This window comes from Thalassophryne amazonica, chromosome 8 (genome assembly GCF_902500255.1).
Source record: "Thalassophryne amazonica chromosome 8, fThaAma1.1, whole genome shotgun sequence".
Lineage (NCBI taxonomy): Eukaryota > Metazoa > Chordata > Actinopteri > Batrachoidiformes > Batrachoididae > Thalassophryne > Thalassophryne amazonica.
In genome coordinates, this window is record NC_047110.1 from 3,801,194 (window position 1) to 3,824,942 (window position 23,749).

General features: G+C 42.6%; 1 protein-coding gene across 1 annotated transcript in view; it reads right to left on the bottom strand.

The window, feature by feature from the left end:
• Positions 1-23,749, bottom strand: part of LOC117515211 (paired box protein Pax-6-like) — a 353,676-nt gene that overhangs the window by 14,956 nt on the left and 314,971 nt on the right. Inside the window, exon 9 of the mRNA XM_034175687.1 lies at positions 16,976-17,108. Coding sequence (XP_034031578.1) covers positions 16,976-17,108 — 133 coding nt within the window. The remainder of the gene's footprint in view (positions 1-16,975; positions 17,109-23,749) is intronic.

A 23,749-nucleotide genomic window follows, 5' to 3' on the forward strand; every position in this document is an offset into this window, starting at 1 on the left:
ATTGGGGAGGGGCCCAGAGAAAACAACAGAGTCCGACATTGTTTTTGCAAAGTTACACACCGATTTAATGTTAATTTTAGTGACCTCCCGATTGGCGTAACCGAGTGTCATTACTGCCGACGTGAATTACAATTTTACCAAATTTACGCTTAGCCTTAGCCAGCAATTTCAAATTTCCTTCAATGTCGCCTGCTCTGGCCCCCGGAAGACAATTGACTATGGTTTGCTGGTGTCGCTAACTTCACATTTCTCAAAACAGAGTCGCCAATAACCAGAGTTTGATCCTCGGCGAGTGTATCGTCGAGTGGGGGAAAAACGGTTAGAGATGTGAACGGGTTGACATGTACACGGGGCTTCTGTTTAGGGCTACGCTTCCTCCTCACAGTCACCCAGTCAGCCTGCTTTCCCAACTGCTCGGGATCTGCCAGGAGGGAACTAACGGCGGCTAAGCTACCTTGGTCCGCACCGACTACAGGGGCCTGGCTAGCTGTAGAATTTTCCACGGTGCGGAGCCGAGTCTCCAATTCGCCCAGCCTGGCCTCCAAAGCTACGAATAAGCTACACTTATTACAAGTACCGTTACTGCTAAAGGAGGCCGAGGAATAACTAAACATTTCACACCCATAGCAGAAAAGTGCGGGAGAGACAGGAGAAGCCGCCATGCTAAATCGGCTAAGAGCTAGTAGCTACGCAACCTAGCGGATTCCTAAAAACACGCAAAGTGAATAATGTGTAAATAATTTAGAGGTGATTCAGCAGAAGGAGTGCTTTAGTTAAGGCACCAGACAGGCCATGAAGCAGCACAGGTAACGCACGACAACAGCGAACGCACGACAACGGTGCTAAAATAAAATAAAAATCCACTAGACAGGCTGTGGAGCAGCACAGGTAACGCACGACAACAGTGCTAAAAAATAAAATAAAAATGAAAGCGTTAGCAAGCTAGTTAGCTTGCCAACGCTGATGAAAGTTAGCTGATAAAAGTGCTCCGTCGCGATGTTTCGACCGTTAGAGGTCTTCTTTAGGCGTTGGAGCACGGTGAAAAAGTAAAAAAAAAAAAAGTAAAAAAGTAAAAAAAGTAAAAAAAAAAAAAAGTAAAAAAGTCTTGAAAAAGACTGTTAATTCACAGTCCAAAGCAGCAGGTAGCAGTCTCTGTGTAAACAGTTCCAACAGAGAGCCAAAATTCTGATGCAACGTCTTCCTCCTATATGGATGAGATTACCAGCAGTTATCTGCATTATGCGCATGTGGATTTTTTTATGCTGCAAATTGTCCCAGAGGCTTCATTTTTTAAGAAGACTCAGATTGTTTGGTGTGAGTTCAACAATATTGGCTTCCTTTTATAATGCTGTGCTGGACAGCCTAATTAGATATGGCATGGTAGCTTGGTTCGGCTCTCTTACTGTCCAGAGCAAATCCAAAATTGAGAAACTAGTTCGATACGCCATGAAAATTATTGGCAAGAGAAAGTATCCTTCCTTAAAAACTATTTTTGAAACCTTGGTCCTGGCGCAAGCTAAAAATATTCTTAAGGAGCCTTCCCACATGCTTTTCAGTGAATATGAGCTCTTGCCATCAGGGAGAAGGTATCGGGCTGTCAGGTATAAGAGCAATAGATTTAAAAAATCCTTTGTTCCTTTGTCTATTGCTCTGTTGAATAAATCTGGATAATACCTACAGACGCATTATCGGACACTGAGGGGCCTCACTGAAGATTATCTAATTTTAACTGACTGTTTCCTGTGATTTTTTATTTATGTAATGGTATATTATCTGGTTGTTGCATGATTGTATGTGGTTTTACTTTTTAATTATGGCATTGCAAGCTCAAGACAAATTTCCCTTGGGACAATAAAGTAAACCTTGACTTGACTTGACTTGATGTATAACTGAGTATCATCAGCATAGCAGTGAAAAGTAACCCCAAAACACCGCAATATGTGCCCAAGGGGTGCTACAACCCTTGGCAAAAATGATGGAATCACCGGCCTCAGAGGATGTTCATTCAGTTGTTTAATTTTGTAGAAAAAAGCAGATCACAGACATGACACAAAACTAAAGTCATTTCAAATGGCAACTTTCTGGCTTTAAGAAACACTATAAGAAATCAGGAAAAAAAATTGTGGCAGTCAGTAACGGTTACTTTTTTAGACCAAGCAGAGGGAAAAAATATGGAATCACTCAATTCTGAGGAAAAAATGATGGAATCATGAAAAACAAAAGAACGCTCCAACACATCACTAGTATTTTGTTGCACCACCTCTGGCTTTTCTAACAGCTTGCAGTCTCTGAGGCATGGACTTAATGAGTGACAAACAGTACTCTTCATCAATCTGGCTCCAACTTTCTCTGATTGCTGTTGCCAGATCAGCTTTGCAGGTTGGAGCCTTGTCATGGACCATTTTCTTCAACTTCCACCAAAGATTTTCAATTGAATTAAGATCCGGACTATTTGCAGGCCATGACATTGACCCTATGTGTCTTTTGCAAGGAATGTTTTCACAGTTTTTGCTCTATGGCAAGATGCATTATCATCTTGAAAAATGATTTCATCATCCCCAAACATCCTTTCAATTGATGGGATAAGAAAAGTGTCCAAATATCAACGTAAACTTGTGCATTTATTGATGATGTAATGACATCCATCTCCCCAGTGCCTTTACCTGACATGCAGCCCCATATCATCAATGACTGTGGAAATTTACATGTTCTCTCAGGCAGTTCATCTTTATAAATCTCATTGGAACGGCACCAAACAAAAGTTCCAGCATCATCACCTTGCCCAATGCAGATTCGAGATTCATCACTGAATATGACTTTCATCCAGTCATCCACAGTCCACAATTGCTTTTCCTTAGCCCATTGTAACCTTGTTTTTTTTTCTGTTTAGGTGTTAATGATGGCTTTCGTTTAGCTTTTCTGTATGTAAATCCCATTTCCTTTAGGCGGTTTCTTACAGTTCGGTCACAGACATTGACTCCAGTTTCCTCCCATTCGTTCCTCATTTGTTTTGTTGTGCATTTTCGATTTTTGAGACATATTGCTTTAAGGTTTTCTGTCTTGACGCTTTGATGTCTTCCTTGGTCTACCAGTATGTTTGCCTTTAACAACCTTCCCATGTGTTTGTATTTGGTCCAGAGTTTAGACACAGCTGATTGTGAACAACCAACATCTTTTGCAACATTGTGTGATGATTTACCCTCTTTAAGAGTTTGATAATCCTCTCCTTTGTTTCAATTGACATCTCTCGTGTTGGAGCCATGATTCATGTCAGTCCACTTGGTGCAACAGCTCTCCAAGGTGTGATCACTCTTTTTAGATGCAGACTAACGAGCAGATCTGATTTGATGCAGGTGTTAGTTTTGGGGATGAAAATTTACAGGGTGATTCCATAATTTTTTCCTCAGAATTGAGTGATTCCATATTTCTTTCCCTCTGCTTGGTCTAAAAAAAGTAGCCGTTACTGACTGCCACAATTTTTTTTCCTGATTTCTTATAGTGTTTCTTAAAGCCAGAAAGTTGCCATTTGAAATGACTTTAGTTTTGTGTCATGTCTGTGATCTGCTTTTTTTCTACAAAATTAAACAACTGAATGAACATCCTCTGAGGCCGGTGATTCCATAATTATTGCCAGGGGTTGTATATAATTGGAGAAAAGCAGGTGAGCTAAGACAGACCCCTGTGGAAACCCAGATTTCATGTCACCAGTGGTGGGAACAGGTAACCAAAATGTTAGCTTCGATTCCCTTAGGCCAGACCTGGGCAAACTGCGGCCCGGGGGCCACATGCGGCCCTTTGCTTGTCTCTGTCCGGCCCTCATCAATCAATCAATCAATCAACTTTTTTCTTATATAGCGCCAAATCACAACAAACAGTTGCCCCAAGGCGCTCCATATTGTAAGGCAAGGCCATACAATAATTATGAAAAACCCCAACGGTCAAAACGACCCCCTATGAGCAAGCACTTGGCCACAGTGGGAAGGAAAACCTCCCTTTTAACAGGAAGAAACCTCCAGCAGAACCAGGCTCAGGGAGGGGCAGTCTTCTGCTGAGACTGGCTGGGGCTGAGGGAAAGAACCAGGAAAAAGACATGCCGAGAAGGGGGGCAGAGATCGATCACCAATGATTAAATGCAGAGTGATGCATACGGAGCAAAAAGAGAAAGAAACAGTGCATCATGGGAACCCCCCCACAGTCTACGTCTAAAGCAACATAACCAAGGGATGGTCCAGGGTCACCCGATCCAGCCCTAACTATAAGCCTTAGCGAAAAGGAAAGTTTTAAGCCTAATCTTAAAAGTAGACAGGGTATCTGTCTCCCTGATCTGAATTGGGAGCTGGTTCCACAGGAGAGGAGCCTGAAAGCTGAAGGCTCTGCCTCCCATTCTACTCTTACAAACCCTAGGAACTACAAGTAAGCCCGCAGTCTGAGAGCGAAGCGCTCTAATGGGGTAATATGGTACTACGAGGTCCCTAAGATAAGATGGGACCTGATTATTCAAAACCTTATAAGTAAGAAGAAGAATTTTAAATTCTATTCTAGAATTAACAGGAAGCCAATGAAGAGAGGCCAACACGGGTGAGATATGCTCTCTCCTGCTAGTCCCCGTCAGTACTCTAGCATTCTGAACCAACTGAAGGCTTTTTAGGGAACTTTTAGGACAACCTGATAATAATGAATTACAATAGTCCAGCCTAGAGGAAATAAATGCATGAATTAGTTTTTCAGCATCACTCTGAGACAAGACCTTTCTGATTTTAGAGATATTGCGTAAATGCAAAAAGGCAGTCCTACATATTTGTTTAATATGCGCTTGAATGACATATCCTGATCAAAATGACTCCAAGATTTCTCACAGTATTACTAGAGATCAGGGAAATGCCATCCAGAGTAACGATCTGGTTAGACACCATGCTTCTAAGATTTGTGGGGCCAAGTACAATAACTTCAGTTTTATCTGAGTTTAAAAGCAGGAAATTAGAGGTCATCCATGTTTTTATGTCTGTAAGACAATCCTGCAGTTTAGCTAATTGGTGTGTATCCTCTGGCTTCATGGATAGATAAAGCTGGGTATCATCTGCGTAACAATGAAAATTTAAGCAATACCGTCTAATAATACTGCCTAAGGGAAGCATGTATAAAGTGAATAAAATTGGTCCTAGCACAGAACCTTGTGGAACTCCATAATTAACTTTAGTCTGTGAAGAAGATTCCCCATTTACATGAACAAACTGTAATCTATTAGACAAATATGATTCAAACCACCGCAGCGCAGTGCCTTTAATACCTATGATATGCTCTAATCTCTGTAATAAAATTTTATGGTCAACAGTATCAAAAGCAGCACTGAGGTCCAACAGAACAAGCACAGAGATAAGTCCACTGTCCGAAGCCATAAGAAGATCATTTGTAACCTTCACTAATGCTGTTTCTGTACTATGATGAATTCTAAAACCTGACTGAAACTCTTCAAATAGACCATTCCTCTGCAGGTGATCAGTTAGCTGTTTTACAACTACCCTCTCAAGAATCTTTGAGAGAAAAGGAAGGTTGGAGATTGGCCTATAATTAGCTAAGATAGCTGGGTCAAGTGATGGCTTTTTAAGTAATGGTTTAATTACTGCCACCTTAAAGGCCTGTAGTACATAACCAACTAACAAAGATAGATTGATCATATTTAAGAATGAAGCATTAAATAATGGTAGGACTTCCTTGAGCAGCCTGGCAGGAATGGGGTCTAATAAACATGTTGATGGTTTGGATGAAGTAACTAATGAAAATAACTCAGACAGAACAATCGGAGAGAAAGAGTCTAACCAAATACCGGCATCACTGAAAGCAGCCAAAGGTAACGATACATCTTTGGGATGGTTATGAGCAATTTTTTCTCTAATAGTCAAAATTTTGTTAGCAAAGAAAGTCATGAAGTCATTACTAGTTAAAGTTAATGGAATACTCAGCTCAATAGAGCTCTGACTCTTTGTCAGCCTGGCTACAGTGCTGAAAAGAAACCTGGGGTTGTTCTTATTTTCTTCAATTAGTGATGAGTAGAAAGATGTCCTAGCTTTACGGAGGGCTTTTTTATAGAGCAACAAACTCTTTTTCCAGGCTAAGTGAAGATCTTCTAAATTAGTGAGACGCCATTTCCTCTCCAACTTACGGGTTATCTGCTTTAAGCTACGAGTTTGTGAGTTATACCACGGAGTCAGACACTTCTGATTTAAAGCTCTCTTTTTCAGAGGAGCTACAGCATCCAAAGTTGTCTTCAATGAGGATGTAAAACTATTGACGAGATACTCTAACTCCCTTACAGAGTTTAGGTAGCTACTCTGCTCTGTGTTGGTATATGACATTAGAGAACATAAAGAAGGAATCATATCCTTAAACCTAGTTACAGCGCTTTCTGAAAGACTTCTAGTGTAATGAAACTTATTCCCCACTGCAGGGTAGTCCATCAGGGTAAATGTAAATGTTATTAAAAATGATCAGACAGAAGGGAGTTTTCAGGGAATACTGTTAAGTCTTCTATTTCCATACCATAAGTCAGAACAAGATCTAAATATGATTAAAGTGGTGGGTGGACTCATTTACTTTTTGAGCAAAGCCGATAGAGTCTAATAATAGATTAAATGCAGTGTTGAGGCTGTCATTCTCAGCATCTGTGTGGATGTTAAAATCGCCCACTATAATTATCTTATCTGAGCTAAGCACTAAGTCAGACAAAAGGTCTGAAAATTCACAGAGAAACTCACAGTAACGACCAGGTGGACGATAGATAATAACAAATATAACTGGTTTTTGGGACTTCCAATTTGGATGGACAAGACTAAGAGACAAGCTTTCAAATGAATTAAAGCTCTGTCTAGGTTTTTGATTAATTAATAAACTGGAATGGAAGATTGCTGCTAATCCTCCACCCCGGCCCGTGCTACGAGCATTCTGACAGTTAATGTGACTCCGGGGTGTTGACTCATTTAAACTAACATATTCATCCTGCTGTAACCAGGTTTCTGTTAGGCAGAATAAATCAATACGTTGATCAATTATTATATCATTTACCAACAGGGACTTAGAAGAGAGAGACCTAATGTTTAATAGACCACATTTAACTGTTTTAGTCTGTGGTGCAATTGAAGGTGCTATATTATTTTTTCTTTTTGAATTTTTATGCTTAAATAGATTTTTGCTGGTTATTGGTGGTCTGGGAGCAGGCACCGTCTCTATGGGGATGGGGTAATGAGGGGATGGCAGGGGGAGAGAAGCTGCAGAGAGGTGTATAAGACCACAGCTCTGCCTCCTGGTCCCAACGCTAGACAGTCACAGTTTGGAGGATCCAAAAAAATTGGCCAGATTTCTAGAAATGAGAGCTGCTCCCTCTAAAGTGGGATGGATGCCGTCTCTCCTAACAAGACCAGGTTTTCCCCAGAAGCTTTGCCAATTATCAATGAAGCCCACCTCATTTTTTGGACACCACTCAGACAGCCAGCAATTCAAGGAGAACATGCGGCTAAACATGTCACTCCCGGTCTGATTGGGGAGGGGCCCAGAGAACAACAGAGTCCGACATTGTTTTTGCAAAGTTACACACCGATTTAATGTTAATTTTAGTGACCTCCGATTGGCGTAACCGAGTGTCATTACTGCCGACGTGAATTACAATCTTACCAAATTTACGCTTAGCCTTAGCCAGCAATTTCAAATGTCCTTCGAAGTCGCCTGCTCTGGCCCCCTGAAGACAATTGACAATGGTTGCTGGTGTCGCTAACTTCACATTTCTCAAAACAGAGTCGCCAATAACCAGAGTTTGATCCTCGGCGAGTGTATCGTCGAGTGGGGAAAAACGGTTAGAGATGTGAACGGGTTGACGGTGTACACGGGGCTTCTGTTTAGGGCTACGCTTCCTCCTCACAGTCACCCAGTCAGCCTGCTTTCCCGACTGCACGGGATCTGCCAGGGGGGAACTAACGGCGGCTAAGCTACCTTGGTCCGCACCGACTACAGGGGCCTGGCTAGCTGTAGAATTTTCCACGGTGCGGAGCCGAGTCTCCAATTCGCCCAGCCTGGCCTCCAAAGCTACGAATAAGCTGCACTTATTACAAGTACCGTTACTGCTAAAAGAGGCCGAGGAATAACTAAACATTTCACACCCAGAGCAGAAAAGTACGGGAGAGACAGGAAAAGCCGCCATGCTAAACCGGCTAAGAGCTAGTAGCTGCGCTAAGCTAGCGGATTCCCAAAAACACACAAAGTGAATAATGTGCAAATAATCCAGAGGTGATTCAGCAGAAGGAGTGCCCCAATCAAGGCACCAAACAGGCCATGAAGCAGCACAGGCAACGCACGACAACAGCGAACGCACGACAACGGTGCTAAAATAAAATAAAAAAATAAAATAAAAACGAAAGCGTTAGCAAGCTAGTTAGCTTGCCAACGCTAATGAAAGTTAGCTGATAAAAGTGCTCCGTCGCGATGTTTCGACCGTTAGAGGTCTTCCTTAGGCGTTGGAGCACAGTAAAAAAGTTTAAAAAAAGTAAAAAGGTAAAAAGTAAAAAAGTCTTGAAAAAGACTGTTAGTTCAAGTCCAAAGCAGCAGGTAGCAGTCTCTGTGTAAACAGTCCCAACAGAGAGCCAAAATTCTGATGCAATCTCACTCCGAAGACCAAGTCATAGCATGACTTGCTGACTGATTCGCCGACTCACTGATTCATTTACTGACTCCCTCACTGAGGTCTGTGATTATTATTACATATATTAAAGTAGACCTGCATTGAAATAAATGTGGTCAGATTTCAGAAAGAAATAGCTGATATGTATTTATAAGACCCTTATGAATGCAGTAAAGTAAATCTGTAAGCCCATATTTGTAATTCAGCAGAGAAATCTTCGTTTAAAAATGACAAAATTGCAGCTAAAATTTAGCCCTCCGTGAAAACAGTTTGTACATCCGGATAATTTCCATGACGTCGGGGACAAGACGACGCGCTCGCACCTTCAGTCTGATCCCGCATTGAAATTGATTTTATCTGTTAGTAATGTTACTGTTATACACATCCTGGTTTCAACATCCAAAAGTAAGCTGCAATGAATGCGAGATACAGCTCTGCATGCTCAGATCAGCGGCGACATCGACAGCGGGCGCTGTTCTTCCCCGACGAGCTCGCTCTCACTGCCTCCGATGCGCTTACCGAGTGCATACGCTCGTTAAATGCCGCCGCGGGCCACTCACAGCAGACACGGCTCTGTCTACTGAATGGAGGTGCAGCCAACTTGGCACAAGTCCAGAGAATACGCTCGCCGTTTTGATGCGGAGCGCCCGGTGACACCTGTTGCTCGCAAGGACAAACTTCTTGCGGCAAAATCTGCAGCGCCGCATGTCTCGGTAATCGGAGCCACAGAGCTCCGTGGCCGCTGAGAGAGGTTTATATCTTTTTAATGACTTGGATTCTTTGCGGGTTCCGCCTCCGTACCCCACGACGGTAACACCGGAGGCGAAAGACAGTAGATTTTCAATGCGACACCCCTCAATCAAACGGGCGTATGAAAAAGTCCCCAAAAATAATTTTCAAGCACAAATAAAAGAAATGTGTACTCACCAAGTGTACTGCAAGACAATATGAAGTTTTAAAAAAGTAGATCCTTCCGTATAAGACAATAAAAAGGTGCAGATGCAAACTGACGTAAATCCATAAATTACAGTTGGCACGCGCAATGCATGCTGGGTCTTCTCCCTGACGTCTCGGCAGCGTCCCGGATGTGATGACAGTTTTGCGGAGGGCTAAATTTTAGCTGTAAATTTCTCATTTTTAAATGAAGATTTCTCCGTTGAATGACAGATCTGGGCTTGCAGTGTTGTGTGGGCCGCTGAAGAGAAGGTACTGCTGGCCCACAACCACCAGAGGGCACCCTGCCTGGAGTGCGGGCTCCAGGCACAAGAGGGCGCCGCCGCCTCACAGGAGCAGCCGGGGTGACACCTGTCACTTATTACCTGTGACAGCTGTCACCAATCATCTGATCTTCAATCGTATATCAGCAGGACGACATCTCCACTTCTTTGCCGAGATATCGCTATGCTTAGGAGGTAACGAGCTCAGCCAATCAAGTTGTCTTTTCGACAGAAGAATATTGTTGCTTTGTGTTTTTTGACAGCAGACTTTTCAACGAGAGGTGGAGGTGGATTTCCCACCATACGTGTTGCTGGGTATAAACACACCTACATCTAACTGTTTTTGTTCCTCGCCAGCAGTACCAGATCCGACAAGCGGAGGCAGTGGCCACCTGGGAGTTCGGGACTTGGCGGCTCCAGTATTCCTGGGGTTCGGTGGCGGAGGAAATCGTGTGGTTCCGGTTCTGCTTTGGACAGACGTCTCTTATCTTCGAGCCTGCCCACATGACACGTTCTGTAAATTGACTTCATTGCATACTGTTGTGACCTGCCGTGTTTGTTGTGCTCATTCACAACAGTAAAGTGTTGTTATTTGACTTCCTCCATTGTCCGTTCATTTGCGCCCCCTGTTGTGGGTCCGTGTTCCTACACTTTCACAACATTGCAGATTTACTTTACTACATTCAGAAGGATCTTATGTGTAAATATAAGTCATTTTTTGGTCCAAAGATCTGACTGCATTTATTTCAATGCAGGTCTACTTTAAAATGTCAAGCTTGTGTGTTGCAAATCATTAGAGAGGTTTATTTAGGTATATTTAAATATTTACATATTATTACAATAATAAAATTACTTATAAAAGCTATTAAATAGGTAATTCTTTTGTAAAATTTGTAATGGGAGACAGCCGAGTTATTGTTGGTGTGGCCCTCGGACGTAATTCAGGTTCCCTATGTGGCCCCTTGTAATAATTAATTGCCCACCCCTGCCTTAGGCAGTATTATTAGACGGCATTGCGTAAATTTTCATTGTTACGCAGATGATACCCAGCTTTATCTATCCATGAAGCCAGAGGACACACACCAATTAGCTAAACTGCAGGATTGTCTTACAGACATAAAGACATGGATGACCTCTAATTTCCTGCTTTTAAATTCAGATAAAACTGAAGTTATTGTACTTGGCCCCACAAATCTTAGAAACATGGTGTCTAACCAGATCCTTACTCTGGATGGCATTACCCTGACCTCTAGTAATACTGTGAGAAATCTTGGAGTCATTTTTGATCAGGATATGTCATTCAAAGCGCATATTAAACAAATATGTAGGACTGCTTTTTGCATTTGCACAATATCTCTAAAATTAGAAAGGTCTTGTCTCAGAGTGATGCTGAAAAACTAATTCATGCATTTATTTCCTCTAGGCTGGACTATTGTAATTCATTATTATCAGGTTGTCCTAAAAGTTCCCTGAAAAGCCTTCAGTTAATTCAAAATGCTGCAGCTAGAGTACTGACGGGGACTAGAAGGAGAGAGCATATTTCACCCATATTGGCCTCTCTTCATTGGCTTCCTGTTAATTCTAGAATAGAATTTAAAATTCTTCTTCTTACTTATAAGGTTTTGAATAATCAGGTCCCATCTTATCTTAGGGACCTCGTAGTACCATATCACCCCAATAGAGCGCTTCGCTCTCAGACTGCAGGCTTACTTGTAGTTCCTAGGGTTTGTAAGAGTAGAATGGGAGGCAGAGCCTTCAGCTTTCAGGCTCCTCTCCTGTGGAACCAGCTCCCAATTCAGATCAGGGAGACAGACACCCTCTCTACTTTTAAGATTAGGCTTAAAACTTTCCTTTTTGCTAAAGCTTATAGTTAGGGCTGGATCAGGTGACCCTGAACCATCCCTTAGTTATGCTGCTATAGACTTAGACTGCTGGGGGGTTCCCATGATGCACTGAGTGTTTCTTTCTCTTTTTGCTCTGTATGCACCACTCTGCATTTAATCATTAGTGATCGATCTCTGCTCCCCTCCACAGCATGTCTTTTTCCTGGTTCTCTCCCTCAGCCCCAACCAGTCCCAGCAGAAGACTCCCCCTCCCTGAGCCTGGTTCTGCTGGAGGTTTCTTCCTGTTAAAAGGGAGTTTTTCCTTCCCACTGTCGCCAAGTGCTTGCTCATAGGGGGTCGTTTTGACCGTTGGGGTTTTTCTGTAATTATTGTATGGCTTTGCCTTACAATATAAAGCGCCTTGGGGCAACTGTTTGTTGTGATTTGGCGCTATATAAAAAAAATTGATTGATTGATAACAGGTAATCAGCTAACTGAAAATTGATCTTTTATAAAGCTAACCCAATAAACCACCCAAAATTTTATCGGAAGCTACAGCTAATCGATAACTTTCAGTATTGTCTCCAGTACACTTGCAACAATTTCTGTCTTTGTGCACCCTGCTCACTGCTGGAAGCTCCTCTTAACTACACATTTTGCAGCAGTGAAGCAGTGAAGCAGCTGAGAGAAGCTAAGCTAAACTCTACACACAGAAAACAAGCCATTATTCCTTAGGGCCCGGTCACACTGGGTGAGAGGATTAATTGTGCATGAATTGAGTATACAAATGTCGAGCGTTCGTTGTCGTCCGCAAAAAAATTGGCCAAAAATGACAAATGTCCCAGTATGAATTATGGATATATTAATAATGTATAGTGAATATATGATGAACAATCACGGATGTACAGTATAAGGCATGTACTGAGGAAATGGATCGGAAGCATTGCGATTATCATGGCAGTATTACGGATGTATTGTTAATGCATCGTGCACATGTTGCGTGTGCGCGGCATCTGCACTGTGGTCATAAAAGAAGCACACTCGGGCCTTTGGCATCACTATTCACACCAACACCACAGCCTCTGGAGCAACAGCTGGAGAGTTGATGTTCATGTTGTCATGCAATGGTTAACTGTTCATGAGTTTGGGGAGCGGGAGGGGGGAAGCCGCTCTGGGTTGTAAGATGGTATTTTTTTTTTTCAAAAAGAGAGATTTCAGCTTGAGCTGCAGCTCAACAGCATCTCTTCCTTTTGTTGGTGTTAACTAAAACTACTGAACGAGAACCGAGGTCCATGGCTGACTTCTCTGCAGCTGGGAATTTACAGTATGTTGTTGGATTGCAGCAGCTGTTACGTCTTTGGGGATCTCCGCAGGTATGTCGATTTCTGCCTGGTTTATGTCACGTGTTTGTTATGCAGTCGTAGATTGTCCGCAAATCAGATGCAAAGCAGATGTAATCCAAACACTTTATCCGTGGCCAATCTGTATGCATGTGTTTGACACGTTGATGAATGTGTGTGACACACTCATTAATGCGTGTGACATGTTGATGAATGTGTGTGACACACTCATTAATGCGTGTGACACGTCGATGAATGTGTGTGACACAATGCGTGTGACACGTCGATGAATGTGTGTGACACAATGCGTGTGACACGTCGATGAATGTGTGTGACACACTCAATGCGTGTGACACGTCGATGAATGTGTGTGACACATTACTGTTTGTGAGATGCGCTGATAAATATGTGTGACACCTTGTTGAATGTGTGTGACACATTGATGAATGCATTTGACATGTTAATGAGTGTGTGTATGAATGTGTGTGACATGCTCATGAATCAAATCAAATAAAATCAATTTTATTTATATAGCGCCAAATCACAACAAACAGTTGCCCCAAGGCGCATTTATATTGTAAGGCAAAGCCATACAATAATTACGTAAAAACCCCAACGGTCAAAACTCCCTTTTAACAGGAAGAAACCTCCAGCAGAACCAGGCTCAGGGAGGGGCAGTCTTCTACTGGGACTGGTTGGGGCTGAGGGAGAGAACCAGGAAAAAGACATGCTGTGGAGGGGAGCAGAGATCAATCACTAATGATTAAATGCAGAGTGGTGCATACAGAGCAAAAAGAGAAAGAAACACTCAGTGCATCATGGGAACCCCCCCAGCAGTCTACGTCTATAGCAGCATAACTAAGGGATGGTTCAGGGTCACTTGATCCAGCCCTAACTATAAGCTTTAGCAAAAAGGAAAGTTTTAAGCCTAATCTTAAAAGTAGAGAGGGTGTCTGTCTCCCTGATCTGAATTGGGAGCTGGTTCCACAGGAGAGGAGCCTGAAAGCTGAAGGCTCTGCCTCCAATTCTACTCTTACAAACCCTAGGAACTACAAGTAAGCCTGCAGTCTGAGAGCGAAGCACTCTATTGGGGTGATATGGTACTATGAGGTCCCTAAGATAAGATGGAACCTGATTATTCAAAACCTTATAAGTAAGAAGAAGAATTTTAAATTCTATTCTAGAATTAACAGGAAGCCAACGAAGAGAGGCCAATATGGGTGAGATATGCTCTCTCCTTCTAGTCCCCGTCAGTACTCTAGCTGCAGCATTTTGAATTAACTGAATGTCAGGGCGCTAAGCCCTTGATTTTCCTCTTTTCATGGTTTCCCGTCTGCTGCAGCTTTGATTTATTACTATTTATTTTCATCATGATTTATTCTGTCATGTTTTTCTTGTCACTTTGTTCTTGTTACTATTCACTAGTCATATTATTTTCATCATATGGTTATTCTCAGTTCTGTTTTTGTTACTTTCATCATGTGTTTATTCTCTGTTCTCATTTTGCTTTGTCACTTTCCTTGTTACATTTATATTCTGATCATGTCTCAATTCCTTTCTATTAATCTGTGTTTTCATTTGCTCATTTATGCTGTTCTCATTTCTGTTTGCACTTTGTCTGGTTTTGTTTCTTTTCTACTTAGAGTTTATGTCTGCCTGTTCCAGTATTAGTTCTGTCATGGTGTTTAATTTCTTATTATTCTCTGAGCAGTTTTATCTAGTTTATCTCCGGTCTGCTTTTCTGTCCTGATTAAGTCTGTCTCGCCTGTTCATGTGTAGTCTAGTCTCTTGTTCATGTCTGATTCCTGTTAATGGAAATATGATTCAGTTGTAGCTCAGTTTTGTTTTTGCCTCTTGTTCCCACTTCACATCCTGCACCTGCTTTCATGTCCTTGTCTCACGCCCAGGTATTTATGTTCACTTCACATCCTGCACCTGTCATGTTTTTCTCACTTTAACTCTGTCTGCTTTGTCTTCTTTCACTCACACTCTGTGCACCTGTTCACATATCTTTGTCTTTTCTTCACTCCACCTTGTGTTGTCCTCCCTCACTGTCTTGCACTATGAAGTATCTTCGTTCACTAGCCACACCCCCTTCTTGATTGTTCCTCACGTGGACCTAGTTAACTCCTGTCTTATTTAATCTCCACCCAGCCACCACACCCTTGCTCGTTTGTTGTCTTTGTATACTCACCAGCGCTTTCTCTAGTCCTGTTTTTGCCATGTATCCAGATCCTGCTTTGTGTTTTTTGACTGCGCCTTTTGCCTCGTCCATGATGTCTGTGTCTGCTTGTGCCTTTGAATCCTGCTTGCCCATGACTGCGTTTTTGCCTGACCCTGTTTGTGCTTCTGCCTCGCCAACTGATCACCTGTGTACTGAACCAGAGCCTGAATTAAAGACCGTGAGTAATTCTACATCCAGTAGTCCTAGAGTTTGCATTTTGGGTCCAAACACTTCGGGTGCCTGGCACCCGCCGGGCGTGACACTAAAGGCTTTTCAGGGAACTTTTAGGACAACCTGATAATAATGAATTACAATAGTCCAGCCTAGAGGAAATAAATGCATGAATTAGTTTTTCAGCATCACTCTGAGACAAGACCTTTCTAATTTTAGAGATATTGCGCAAATGCAAAAAAGCAGTCCTACATATTTGTTTAATATGCGCTTTGAATGACATATCCTGATCAAAAATGACTCCAAGATTTCTCACAGTATTACTAGAGGTCAGGGTAATGCCATCCAGAGTAAGGATCTGGTTAGACACCATGTTTCTAAGATTTGTGGGGCCAAGTACAATAACTTCAGTTTTATCTGAGTTTAAAAGCAGGAAATTAGAGGTCATCCATGTCTTTGTCTGTAAGACAATCCTGCAGTTTAGCTAATTGGTGTGTGTCCTCTGGCTTCATGGATAGATAAAGCTGGGTATCATCTGCGTAACAATGAAAATTTAAGCAATACCGTCTAATAATACTGCCTAAGGGAAGCATATATAAAGTGAATAAAATCGGTCCTAGCACAGAACCTTGTGCATGAATGTGTGTGACATGCTGATAAATGTGTGAGACGCGTTAATGAATGTGTGACACGTTGCTGAATGTGTGTGAAATATTACTGAATGTGTGTGACACGTTGCTGAATGTGTGTGAAATATTACTGAATGTGTGTGACACGTTGCTGAATGTGTGTGACATATTACTGAATGTGTGTGACACGTTGCTGAATGTGTGTGACATATTACTGAATGTGTGTGACACGTTGCTGAATGTGTGTGACACGTTGCTGAATGTGTGTGACACGTTGCTGAATGTGTGTGACACACGTTGCTGAATGTGTGTGACACACGTTGCTGAATGTGTGTGTGACACACGTTGCTGAATGTGTGTGTGACACACGTTGCTGAATGTGTGTGTGACACACGTTGCTGAATGTGTGCGTGACACACGTTGCTGAATGTGCGCGTGACACACGTTGATGAATGTGCGTGTGACACACGTTGATGAAGAATGTGCGTGTGACACACGTTGATGAAGAATGTGCGTGGGACACACGTTGATGAAGAATGTGCGTGGGACACACGTTGATGAAGAATGTGCGTGGGACACACGTTGATGAAGAATGTGCGTGGGACACACGTTGATGAAGAATGTGCGTGGGACACACGTTGATGAAGGCTGAACACGACATAATGCTGATCCCGTGTCCCGTGTTCTTTTTCCTGTCACAGTGTTGTTGATATATTTTTGATAGTCTGTTTTTCAGAACCTCGTTGCTGGTGCATCATCTCAGCAACACTGAGATGATGCATTTCACAAGTGGTGATTGAACGGGTTTTCACATCTGATGATGAATGTGTGAAGAATCTGCAGCAAGTGGCCACACTGTGAAAATGAATTGGTGGGGGGGGTCCTCAGAGATGTGATGATGCTCACCTGCTGTGTATGATGTGGAGGAAGCTGTTGATTGGCTGCTGAGGTGTGGAGGAGCAGTGTAGGTCTCATAGGTTCTTCCACTGCCTGCTGGGCTCATGGGCAGCATGCAGGAGTAAGACGTCTGACTCGCTGCCTGAACACACATGACCATTGGACAAAGTTCTAAAAGTGACCATGAAAAAGAGCAGAATTTACCATCAAGACCATAAAGAATCCCTTCGTACCAGGGCCACCGCCAGCCATTTACAGTCCCCCCCCCCCCCCCCCCCCACCACCACCAGCAAAGAGATGAAATATACAGTTAGAATGTTGGTGATGTTTCAAAGAAAACCACACTGATCATCAGAGATAATATATATATATATATGAGGAATGTATTTTTGTGGAGGTGCACACAGACACCAGCAGCATAGCGCACATTCATTTATTGACTGAAGTCACACCTTTTGGAGTGGACATTGGAGTTAATGATAGATGTGATTTTCTTTGCAGTCCAAATCATGATGGTGGCCATTCTGTGGGCTTTTTCAGCGCTCCAGCGTTTGGTGTCCTACATGTGAGCTAGTCAGAATAGTCGCTGTGACCATATGTCTGAGCTATGAAAGTGAAGGTGATGGATGACTGAGATAGGTATGCTTATGTATTTTGGGTCAAGGATGAATGCTGCAAAAACATTGATAGGACTAATCTTTTTGGAGAATTTAGCAATTTTAGCTAACCAATAAACATGGATGCTGTGCTGCAGTGCACCATGGGAGTTTAGGATGTTGAGGTTTTATATGCTGTTATTGTGGTTTATGTTAAACAGCATTGCTAGTGTTATTGACTTATTGTGTTTTTGTAGGTCATTTGGTTTTGTCAGTTTAGATAAGTCTCATGTTGCTGTTACCATGAGTGACTTAAGTTTCATGTTAGTACCGTGAGTGATATGTTTCATGGTTTTAATGTCTTCAGCCACTGTCTTTGTTTGTCAAATTAAAACCACCTGGTTACAGCAGCTGTGCGTGTGTGTTGCTAACTACTTTCTGGACTCACGCCATTCCAGCAGTAGTCATCTTTATATTAAAAGCGTGAGTGATTTTAAGTTTAATCTAAGTACATAATATAATTGCAAATAATTTAAAATACATGGCTGCCACAAGAAAGTGAAAACACTTATTTTCACTGTGGTCCATTTAAAATCAAATGATAAAATAGCAGTAGAATTAAAATAGTAATAGTGCATATATGATAACAAAAACCTAAACAATTTATAAATACATTCATACAGTAAATTAACATTAAAATTTTACATAATTGACAGGAAATAAAAAGGTTGAGTTCTTCTTTAATTTTTTTAGGCCTAAGGCTCTAAAAACATCCTGGACTCACACGCCATTCCAACTCATGGCAGAAATTTTGCTTAATTTATTACCACCCTTACCACAAAAATGTCTGCTACCTAAACACGACCTAATCTGGAGCCTGTGGATTCCCCGGGCAACACTCTACTCCATATTTACATCAACAAGTGAAATGTGACTTTACAGTCAAAGAGATGTCAGATTAGCTCTAGAACATGCACTGTTTTTAGATCATGCACTGTTTTTAACTCCACCCCTAACCCGTTCTGGTGATTCTTTGGTCCCTCCCCAGTCTCTAGAGTGACTCTATTCAAAGTCTGTACTAGATCTCAAGAACGTGTGAATGCTCGTTAATGATGCCTGCCTTCACTGGTTGCTCTGGTTCGAGAGCTCTGCTCTCCTTAGTCCTTTCAGTGGCTGCTGTCGGTCTTTCTAAGAGGGGAAGCTCATTGTTGGCTTACAGCATAAAAATTGTAAATTTATTCATATGTAAATTCTGCCCTCTGTTCCTTTTCAAGAAAATGGTCTGTGACCCTATCGTACCAAGTAGGCATCTTTTCCAGGGACTTGACCAGTGCTTTCTCAATGGCACATGGAATCACATGTGCATTGCTCTTTTCATGCCTTTTTAATGCCCGGTCAAAGTTAGGCAGATTGCCCAAACCCTGGTTTGTCCAGATAAACCTGAGATAGTTTCATCCACAGGCCAACAGTACATGTTCTGTGTCTCAGCACGTCCACTCAGCCAGCTCACTCTGTCACACCAGGAGAGCTGGAGAGACCTGTGACTGTTCCCTACTTTATATGCACCAAATCACTTTTAGGTGTTGATCTGCCCTGCTGTTTAATCTAAGATTCTCTGCATAAGGACCTTGTTAGGTGCCTTGTTCATGCCGACCAAACCAATAGTATGAACAACTGATCGAACAAACTAATGAAACATTAAACTCAACAAACATTTTGAAGTTATTGCATCACATGAGTGTGTTGTTATAACAGTAACTCAGACTGAGAGATGACTTCAGTTTAACAGCTGCTCTTGTGCTCCCAAACATCGCATGACCCTGAGGTCACACCCCTTATCATTAAGCACTGACACTGTACACGTGCTGATGGAAGGTCATTAGCTGTGCTAACACTCATACTTATAGTGCAGCAAAACAAGTTCTTCAGGTTACCATGGTAACGCAGAAGATTAACCCTCTGGAGTCAAATGACGCGCCCTAGCGTAAAAAGTCACATGACCTAATTAAGCAGATGTAGCACACAATCTGCTGCACTCTGAGGCTCCCTTTAACACTGACAAGGCCAAGGACTGGTCAAATGACCAATCTACCTCTAAGGCCCACAGGAGAGTCAAATGACCCCAAGATCCCCTGTGGAGAGCTACTTCTGTTATGTACACAAGGAAGTCTCAGAACACCTCAGGGGAGGGGCTGACTTGGCTAGCCACATTCTTGTGTTTGCATATTTGCTGTCTGTGTGCCTGCTTAGCTGAAAGGGCTGCTGATTTGTGCTTAGGAGGATAAATAACTTTACCCTGGGGGAGAGATGAAATTTTGTTTTCTGAATTGTACCAAAAAACACACCAAAAGAAAACTTTGTTTTCTGGATTTTATTGAAATGTACCAAAAACACACCAGAAAACCAAAATATATACAATAGGTACAGGTTACAGTCACTCACAATGACTAACAGTCCCCACACTGCCATGGAAGGTCTTTTCTGCATTTGCCACAAGTATACCTGTCACATTTCAATACAATTCAGAAAACAAAATTTCATCTCTCCCCCAGGATAAAGTTATTTATCCACCTAAGCACAAATCATCAGCCCTTTCAGCTAAGCAGGCACACAGACAGCAAATATGCAAACACAAGAATGTGGCTAGCCAAGTCAGACCCTCCCCTGAGGTGTTCTGAGACTTCCTTGTGTACATAACAGAAGTAGCTCTCCACAGGGGATCTTGGGGTCATTTGACTCTCCGTGCACAGCGCGTCAGAGTCTGAAATACACGTTGAGGATTCTAGTGCTGAAAGAGATGATCCCTCTTCTGTTCTGGAGGAGCAAACAAAGCAGGTGGATCCACCAGCGTGCGCATGGAGATCCAAATCTGTTTCCAGATCCAGATCTCAGCTCAGCAGAGACACGCCCCAGCACTGACTGCTGGAACACGGAGGAAGATGCATACACCACTCCAGCAGTAAACAGATTTCAGCCTTGGAGAACACCAGGAGTCCAAGTTTATACACTTTCCACCCAAAGTCCAAAACAACTTTTTCTTTTGTTTTTTGCAACAGACACAATCAGAACAATTTGCACCAACACCAATTAAAATTGCTGCAAAAAACAAGGCATTAGGGAAAAATACAACTGGACAGACATTGAAATGGAAGATCTGTATGAATTTTTTGGACTTCTGATATACATGTCATTGGTGTCACTGCCAGGTTTCCAGGGCTATTAGATACAAAGTCATATTTTGTCTGTGCTCTTTCCAGCGAAAGTAATGTCCAGAGACAGATTTAGATCGATATTCTGGAACATCCACCTAAGTGATCCACATGAGGATGTAGAAAATGATAGAAAAAAAGAACACCAGGTCATGACAAACTATTTTGAGTCTTTATGATGACATCCTCAGTGCCTGCCAGGCTTATTACCACCCGAGGAGGGAGCTGGCAGTGGATGAAAGGATGGTGGTGACTAAGGCAAAAACTGGAATGACTCTGGAATATTTGAAGGACAAGTCAACAAAATGGGGCATGAAACTTTTTGTGTTGGCTGTTTCAAGTAATGGCTACACACTCAAGTTCACGATGTACACTGGCAAGACTGGTACCACAAGTGACCACGGGCTGCAAATGTCCTCACAAAAAAAGCTGAAAGAGGATCTATAAGATGGATAAGAGAGGGGCCTCTGGTGTTTGTACAAGGTCTATTAGAAAAGTATCCGACCTTATTATTTTTTTCAAAAACCATATGGATTTGAATCACGTGTGATTGCGTCAGACAAGCTTGAACCCTCGTGCGCATGCGTGAGTTTTTCCACGCCTGTCGGTTGCATCATTCGCCTGTGAGCAGGCTTTGAGTGAGGAGTGGTCCACCCCCTCGTTGGATTTTCATTGTCAGGAAATGGCGGAATGATTTGGGCTTTTTTTCCATCAGAATTTTTTCAGAAACTGTTAGAGACTGGCACCTGGAAACCATTTAAAAATTTATCTGGCTTTCAGTGAAAATTTTACGGGCTTCACAGAGAATGACTGTTACTACAGCTTTAAGAACAGCTTTAAGGACGCTCGGTGCGCCGTGCTCCGTGCCGCCATCGAGAGCCACAAACCACCGGATCATTTCTAAACGGATGGCTCTGTGGAGCCGGGACCGTCGTGTGCACTTTCTCTGGTTATCACCAGAGCTGGACATCAACCATTTTCCGGCAGATTTCACTTTTAACAAGAGATTTTGTCATGGAAAGCCGAGCGGAGGCTTCGCTCGTCACGACCGATTTGCTGATGGACCGAGACAAAGGAACACCTCCGTTTTGGTCTCACAGGACGGCTTTGAGATGGTGTTCAGACAGCTGTCGGTGGTTTTTCCATCGAGTGATCATCCGAGAAATGGTGGATGTGCCTGGACATGCCAGAACATGTCCCGTGAGGCTTCATCACGGCGTTGCTTTGCGCCATGCGGCACCGCCGCAACGCGCGGAATTCCTCCACACATCTGTCTCAATGTGCCGAAAAAGTGCTGATGTCCACGTCTTTTCACAATTCCTGTGCTAGTCAGACGACATCCCGGATAAAACACAGCGTCCAGTTTGGAAATGAACGGCACATTCCACTGTTACAGGAGTTTTTGTCATGGAAAGAGGAACAGAGGCTTTGCGCATTGCGGCGGTGCCGCATGGCCTGGAGCTCTATTTATGCAGTTAATAATTATATATTTTCCTTTTTTCATACCTGTTTTGATTGTGATGGATTCCAAAAGATGTTCCACAGCCACAGTCATTTGATCTTTAATTTTGTAGTTAATCCTTTTGTCAACATACAAAGCAACTCCTCCTCCTCTATTTCGTCTATTCAGATGATTAAATTCATAACCCTCCAACTCATAGTTTGTATCATCACCCTCTGTGAGCCATGTTTCTGTTATGGCAATTATACTGAATGGTTGACAAAATTGTTTTAAATAGTCTTTGATACTCCCAAAATTTTTGTACAGACTCCTACTATTAAAGTGGATTATTGATAATCTCCCATCACTAGTAATTCAGTTAGTGTATTGTTCCTCTGTGTAATACTGACAGTTACTATCTATGAAGGAATAGAATTGATTGTCTGGATCTATCTCATATTCCAGATCCTGTATATGATGCTCAGTGTACTGAAAAGGTTGTAATTCCACATTCTCATAACCATGGATCATCTTGATTATACTATTACTGTTCAGAAGCACCAATGAATGGTCTGTATGTGTGTCAGTCATTATGAAAGTTGGTTGCCTTCACTTACCATGTTTTAGTCATATTTTTCCAGTTCCTCCATGCTTCTAATCAGCAACACTTTGGCTTCTTCTGGGGACCCGTTCACTTTGATGAATACTTTACAGTTTGTAGTCCGTGTGTTTTGAATTTTTTGTTGTTTTCTCAAGTATCTTGCCTTCTTTGCTATATCTGCGTTGTGTTTAGTGAGATGCTCATTTAAGTAAACACTGGATCCTTTAAGTTTATATCCTTGTTTGAGCAGAGTTGTTTTGTCTTTCCTCTTAACAAGCCTCATGAATTCTTCCTGGGTAACAGATAACATGCTTCAGTAGTGTTAATATCCAGATCAGTCCCCTTAGTTTGCAGAAAAGCAGCAACTTGTCATCTTGCTCATCGGGCTCCCCCCGCATACGATCTGGGTCTGATGTAAAGCCAAGATACATCATCATTCATTCGCGTGTACTGCTCCATCTCATTCACACTCCTTTCCAAAGACGCAATAAGGCCTCTCAGGTCCTTAACTTCCTTTACAAGTGCCAGTATCTCCTTCTGCTGAGTTTTTACAGCACCAACCTCCTCCGTGAGAATATCCAGAACCTTCTTAATATCCTCCAAATCCTACGTCACGGGTGCTTTCCTTGGCCCAGTTCTCACTGTCTTATTTAACAGCTGCTTGTTGTGCAACAGCTGTTAGCATTTAGCTGTTAGCCAAAACCAGGCTGGCTTAGCCTACCCTGGGCTGTTGGTGACCTCCCTCGAGCCGCGATCCTGGCTGGGGTTCTCCGGCTAGCTGCGGGCTGTTGGCGACCTCTCTCGAGCCACGCTTCCAGCTGGGGCCTCTGGCGAGCTGCTGGCTGTTGGGGTTCACCAACGTGCCACAGTCCTGGCTGGGGCCTTCAACGGGCCGTGGACTCCGATCGAGGCTGTACAAAGGTGCGGCCATCTGCC